This window comes from Lactuca virosa, chromosome 4, assembly GCF_052849685.1.
Source record: "Lactuca virosa cultivar CGN04683 chromosome 4, Lactuca_virosa_CGN04683_v6, whole genome shotgun sequence".
NCBI classification, from domain to species: domain Eukaryota; kingdom Viridiplantae; phylum Streptophyta; class Magnoliopsida; order Asterales; family Asteraceae; genus Lactuca; species Lactuca virosa.
Window position 1 is genome coordinate 272,704,155 of NC_136429.1, and position 7,526 is coordinate 272,711,680.

The 7,526-nt window shown below is 34.7% G+C and overlaps 1 protein-coding gene across 1 annotated transcript; it reads right to left on the bottom strand.

Moving 5' to 3' along the window:
• Nucleotides 1-726: 726 nt before the first annotated feature.
• Nucleotides 727-1,245, bottom strand: LOC145105891 (uncharacterized). The gene has a single exon (XM_079042966.1). It carries the CDS (start codon nt 1,243-1,245, stop codon nt 727-729), a length of 519 nt encoding a protein of 172 aa, XP_078899092.1.
• Between the last annotated feature and the right edge of the window lie 6,281 nt (nt 1,246-7,526).

Sequence of the window (7,526 nt, forward strand, 5' to 3'; positions counted from 1 at the left end):
AATATGCGAGCTTGCCTCGGAATCCATGTAGAAATTGTTGTCAGGAGGTTGTTGAACTGACATAGCCTAACACACTGATGCTAAATCTGTGAATTGTGGTAGTGTAGCTTGTGTGTGACCCCCAAAGGAAGAAGCTGAGGATGATTGTTGTTGGGAGTAACCCGACTGTCGAAGCTATGGAGAAGCTTGAGGGTGCAGATAAGAGTGCTGACCAACAGGGGGCTGCAAGTGTTGTTGGCCGAGGTGTTGTAGAGGTGATGGACCAAAGCTGGAAGGCTGCTGATGCACAACAGCCGTTGAACCAGGTGGCGACGATAGGAAAGGATGTTGTTGAGGCAGAGGCGGCGGAACAACAGCATAAGATGGCACATGTGGCGAAAAAACAGCAGCAGCAGGTGCAAAAAAACCATGATAAGGGGCTGATGCAGGAGCATTACCCAATACACCAGCAAAGGTGTGTGGAGGATCCGGTTGCCTACTTGTATTGGGATTTTTACTCGCAGATTTTTGAGCATTTCGATTCTTGGACCATCTGTTTTTGTTTCTTCCATTATTATTTGAGGAAAAATACAAGGAAGAGCTTTGGGACATCATTGAATCAATAGTTGAGTCCGAGGCAGCCTCACGTGATTCATGCAGGAGAAGCACATTTTCGGCTTCCAAAAAACATGGGAATGGCTTGGAATTGGTAATTACATCAACATGGTCGTGGTATAATGGAGGTAATTATGTTAGAATTTGCATTACCACATCTATTTCAATGATAGGAGAGTCCACATCTTTAAGGTCATCAACAAGATTTTTAAGAGTATGACAATACTCAGTGATAGAGTGAGAACCTTTCTTGGTGTTTCTGAACTGATCTTGGAGCTGCAACATCCGAGACATTTTGTTGTTACGGAAAAGCTCTTCAATCTTGTCCCAGAGTTCTTTGGCAGTGCATTCATTGCTGGAAATAATTTGAAGTAGGCCAGGATCACATGTGCTGTAGAACCAAGACTTGATGCGGGCATCAACTGAGAACCATTCTTCATCATCGTTTCCTGAAGGCTTAGATTTTCCTGAGATATGCCCGTAACACATAGTTCCACGACACATATTGGAGAAGATTTGTCTCCACAACTTGTATCTAGAACCATCCACATTTAATTTGAAGCTGAATTGGTTGTACACATTAGTAAGAGAACAAACCATGGTTAAAGTAGATAGAACCGCTGAAGAGGAAGAAGCCGGAACAATGGACATGGTTGTTCAGTGCAGAATAAGCCATGACAGAGGGACCCTTTAAGATCAGGGAAACAGGTGACGTCAATCACAGAAGAAAGGAGCAACAAACTGTTCTTGAACCAGTCTTGAACAACCGACCACAGAAGAACAAAATCGACCCACGAGGGAATGAGAAAAGAAAAAAAATTGTGTATGCAGTATTTTCTGTGAACGTACGTAAGAGGCACAAGGGGTAGGAAACCCTAGCTTGATACCATGTTAAATGTGGAAAATCTCTGTCATTAGGTATTAGCATTGCATAAACATATATATATATATATATATATATATATATATATATATATATATATATATATATATATATATATATATAATGTTACATAAGGGACCCTACACTATATAGAAAGTATAAAAAATACATAATAAACTAACACTTATGATCAGCATCATTCCCATCAACACCACTCATACTGTCATTCATCACTAGAAAATCAAAGTTATCAGATCCAATGTCCTTCACATAAGTTCTACCCTCAACGGAATCACTAAGAAGGAATGCGGACTGAGCACCAGCTAGATGTGTGTGTGTGTGTATATATATATATATATATATATATATATATATATATATATATATATATATATATATATATATATATATATATATATAAAGACACACACACACACACATACACCTGTAAAAGTGGTAAATATTCAAATACTGCTCCATAACAAAAGCGTAAAAACACATAAGCGAAAAGAAGAAAGAAATGCAAGGCTAACCTTTTTCTTGGACGAACAAAGCAGGTGCCACCCCCATACGAATGAAATGCGGACTCATTCCCACTTGCTGTAAAACTACTTTAGGAAATATTTTCATCGACACACCTAGCTTGGAAATTTTTGATATATCTTGACCAAGATCACTTGTCCTACCAGGTTTCTGGTGCTCAAATTGTACATGGTGTAAGAAAGACGTTAGGAAAAGTAAATTTCAAAATTTTAAGCTAGATGAACTCATTCTTCCTTTTTTGATAGATTCTAGAAGACCCTCAATGAAACTTTTCCCTCAAAAACGAAAATAAAACCAAGCACCACTGGTACAAATATGAAATAAGTACCAGAACAAGTTTATCGGCGGTATGAAAAAAGAAGCATGACATAGTAACTTGAAGCATATAATTTTGGAAATAGAGTTTGGTTTCGATTAGCACAGATGAATCTTGTAAGCTGTTGGGGTTTGAAGGTTGTGAGATGTCGAATTTATCTTTGTAGTCAGTAATATCGAATGTTGGATTGTATTTTTATTTTAAGGGCTACACTAGTGTCGAAGCTTAGATGTCAAATGTCCATATACTTTTTGTTCTTTTAGTTTTCCCTATAAATATGGGAAGGATACTTTTAGAAGCATATATTTAGATCTCGTGTTATAAAGCAACGTCATGTTCTCTTTGTTCAAGATGTAAATATTGTTCGAGAAGATGTCAATCACAAAATTGAAGAGTTACGCTCAGACATGGAGAATAAGATCACCAACTTGACAACTAATCACTCTTCTCTTCTCACGAAGGTTGATATAGTTGCTGGTGATGTAACGAAAATTGCTGAGTATTACCATTCTATGATTCCGAAGATAGATGCGAAGGCGGAAGTTAATTTGAAGCATTTTAGGAAGATTGATTTGCTTTTGGTTGAATTGAAGGAAATGGTTTCAAAGTCTGGGTCTTCATCTTTGTTCACTCCTGTGTTTTTAACTCAGAAGTTTCGGTTGCTTGAGTCAACAATTCATTCTGAATTGGCTCCACTTTCGAAACTCTTGAACTTACTACCAACAGATGCCCCACCCGTTGTCAGAGGGGTGCAAGAGGGAGAAAGAAAAGTTGTTGATGTAAGTAAAGGTGAAGGATCATCTGGAAAGACAAGTGGATATGTAAGTGGTGATGCGAAAGTTGTCGGAAAAGTCTTAACTACGCAAATTCCTACAACTTTGCCGAAGAAGATTGATCCAATTATGTCGACAACAACAACAAGACCTATAGCAAAAGGGATTGTTATTGGTAGTTCTAGTTCTTCTTCGAAACCTACGCCTACTAAAGCAGATAAAGGCAAAGGCAAAGATATTAGTGTTGAAAAGTCAAAGGAAGAAAGAAAAGCAGCGATTGAAGCTGAAATTGAAAAACAACGTCATATTCAAAGCATTCTCAGTCTTCTCCAAAATGATCCTCCAACAATGAATAAAGGTGACCCAAGGAAACTACATAGCTATGAAGGCACTGAATCGATGGTAGCTTATGGTGAAAAGCATGACTTTGAGAAGAAACCAAAGAAGAGTTATGCAACTGAGAATTCAAACATGAATCAGTTGGACTTTCCTATCAACAAGACGATGTTTATTACTTCTCAATATCAGATTGTTGACAAGTTTGAAGACAAGGAAGAGTTCAAGAGATTAAAGATTCGATTTCATGTTGTTCTTGGGAAAGAAGAAGAAGAGGTTTGGTTTCTTATCAAGATAGTTCAAATTTTGAGTATATCCAAAGATGTTCTATTTGAGGGTGTACTTCAGAATTTTAGGTATCAAGTGGCCAGATCAAACAATACCACTTCCAACTTACTGTTGTTGACTTCCCTCTTATGAATCTGAATGATTTAATCTCTGTTGCAAAGATTCTTAAGGTTAATAATGAAATGAATCTCTAGGGTACAAGCAAAGAAGATTATTTGCTGGGTCTTGCTCATGTCAAGATATTCATCGACAATTATCTCAATTGTTTAGCCTTGACATATGTCAAATTGGCTTTGACAATGGGTAAAGAGATAACAGTACCTCAATCAGTATTGAAGAGTAATGCTGATTTGCAACCTTATCATGATAGAGAGATTTGTCTAAAGCCACTTGGTATAATCTTTGTTGGGAGAAGCAATAAGGGAAGGAAGACGAAGTTTTTGTTCCAAGCTTGTGACGTCGAAAGATATACTACATAACATTATATGAACTTGATGGTTCGTATGAATAACTGTAAGAAGAACAATGATAAAGATAAAGTTGAATTGAAGAAGGTGATGAATTGGTATGCAACGATTAGGAGTTCGATGCAGCAAGCAATCCAGATGTTAATGACTTAGATTCGACACTTCTCACAAAGGGGGAGAATGTTGGGGTTTGAAGGTTGCGAAATGTCGAATTTATCTTCGTAGTCAGTAATATCGAATGTTGGATTGTATTTTTATTTTAAGGACTACTCTAGTGTCGAAGCTTAGATGTCGAATGTCCTTATACTTTTTGTGCTTTCAGCTTTCCCTATAAATATGGGAAGGATATTTATAGAGATTAAGAACTTTTCCCTGATTGTAATCATTTTCTTTTTCCTCTTGTATTCAACTGATAAAGCAATACAACGTACCAAACAGATTATATTTAGATCTCGTGTTGTAAATCAATTCATACTCTAATTTTGTTTCATTACTCGATTCAATCGGAACTACATAAGCGCCAATAACTTGCCGAAAGAATGACGTACCCTTAATCATGCTTTAAAATAATGGATATAGAACCCTATTTTACTTTGTGAAGGATGATCGATAGTAGCACCCAAACTAGGAATTTGAGCATGATCTTCTTCAACAAGATGACATATCTCAGAAACTTTGGATAATCGATCACAAGAAATGGTAGAGTGGAAAAAAGCCATGAAAAAACATAACATTTTCTAGAAAATAATCCAATGATGGCGAAAGAAAGAAAATAGGAGATGAAAGAGGAAGTAACTGATGGGATGGGTATCAATAAGAGTAGAAGGGCAGGAGCATGTATTCCTGACACAACAACCATCCAGACGGTTACATGAATATAAAACGTGTCTAACCTACAAAGGATGGTTGGCTTTCCAATTCCACTTAAAGTGCAATTATTAGATCCCGGTAAGAACCAAACCTTCACAATTGGGATGGGGTATTAATGGTGTATGAGGATAAGCCCATACATAAGAAGCTATACAGTAACATCGTAGAAGCTTAATCGGCCCGATAAGCTAACACTAAACCAGGCCACTTCCCAATAATTTGGGCCAACTATGGACCAAGTAGAGCAACATTGTGTATTAATAAAATGCTCAAGCAAGTACCCATGCAATATCCTGGGAAACATAGGTAAGGAACCAGTATTATATTAAAGTCTTCAACCCTTATAACCGAGGGATAATGTTACTACCCAGATAATAACAACGGTCCAACGTACCTCACCCATGTAGAAGTATTGTGATACATATCGGTAAGAGCAAGATAAGACATATAGAAACATTTACATACGATATCTGACTTCGTCATCAAAGAGCAATATTGGGCTTTGTCCACGGTAATGCTTCCTGACCTAGTGTCAAAATCTATTGTAGAGTAACTTCTATCACCAAACATTGTGGAGGAGGTCATCAGCATACCAAAGATCACCCAAGAAGCTACGAAGATCGTAGTACTTTTTATTATATATCCAATGATATAAATAACATAGAAAACAAACTATAAATGAAAAACTTATGACCACTACAAAGTCAAAGAAATAAAGGAAGAAAGAATGGGAAATTCAGGGAAAATGACCAAGGCATTGCAGAGCACTTTATACGGATTGGAAACTAATTAATTAACATGAACACGACCCCAATACATATATAAATTCATGACACATGTGAGGGCCCCAAGGTTTGTTTTTTGACACATGGATTTTATGAATTTAGAGAATTGACACATCTACAAAGGAAATAGATTTCTATGAATTCTAAATGATGTATTAAAGTAATGACTATCATTAATATGATATGAATTTGAGGTTAGTAATTGTAATAGTACATAACTTAAAATGTTGAGGAAATTATTATGATCATAACCGAAGTCTTATAAGAATAAAAGAATGGTAAATAACTTGATGAGTCATTGAACCAATTGTAAACATTATAAAAATGGTACATAGAACAATCCATCTCATGTAATAGTTTTGAAACTAGCTTTATTATAATCATATGATTTAAGTGTGGGACAATGTGTTGAACAATGTTTAAGTGTTAAGAAAGGAGACAAGTCTATAAATTCATATGACTAGAATTCTTATTCGTATTAGTAATAGTAATTTGAATTGATATAAATGGACATACTAGGTTTATAATTGCTGAAGGACATACCTAACTACTAAGGTGAGAACATGTGGACTTTTATATTAAGATATATGGCTAAATAAGTTATTCTTTATGTATCAAATGTAAATTTTTTATGAGTATGAATGTTTGTAATAAAGAGGTAAGTTATTTTTTTTTTAATTTTAGAATTTAGCAATCATCAAAAATGTTTATAGTTGGTTTTAAGCATTTACATAAAATGAATTGAGTTCCCATTTTGATTATTTTCCAAAATTTATTAATGATTCATTTTTATAGAAGAAATAACATATTACTTTGATTTGTATTCAAGTTGACAAGTTTACAAATGGATTAATTTTCAAAGTTTTAGCATTTCTTATTGAATTTAGTATTTGTAAACTTGAGTTATGTTTATTGATTTGGTTCATTCATGGAACCTTAATAGGAGTCATGATCATCTTGAAAGTTAAGCTATGTTTTAGTTAATAGTTTAAAGCATGACTATGAGTTATTGCATATAAAGTATATAACATAGTAGATGATTTTTATTTAAGTTTGGCCAAGTTATATTTTGAGCATTTTTGAGTTTAAGTCATGAATGCATTCATTTTTATAATATATACATAACATAACTAATAATCAAAGGAGACCACATGCACTACTAGGATGGTACCTCTCGTCATGAAGTAGATGTCAAGACCATACACCTTAATAGGTTGAATTTGTTTCTTCCATTTTTGGTAGTTACGCACCTTGATGTGTTGGATTCATTCCTTCAATCTTTGGAGTTTACATATGCACCTTAATAGAGTGGAATCATTCTCTCTATTTATTGAGTATTCCATGAGGAGGATCGTAAGCTTTTATTGAAAGTTTGATGTTTGATTTGAGTAATGTTTTATTGAGAATTTGAAGTTTAAGTTTAGTAAAGTTATATTGAAAGATTGAAGTTTGATTTGAGTAAAGTTTTATTGAAAGTTTGAAGTTGGATTTGAGTAAAGCTTTTTTGAAAGTTGGAAGTCTTATTCGAGTAAAGTTTTATTAAAAGATTGATGTTTGATTTGAGTAAAGTTTTATTGTAAGTTTGAATTGAGAAAAGTAATTGAATGTTTTTGTTAAGGCATCATATTTTTTTATTCCTTGCATAAGTGGAATTAAGTAAAGTTATTTTGA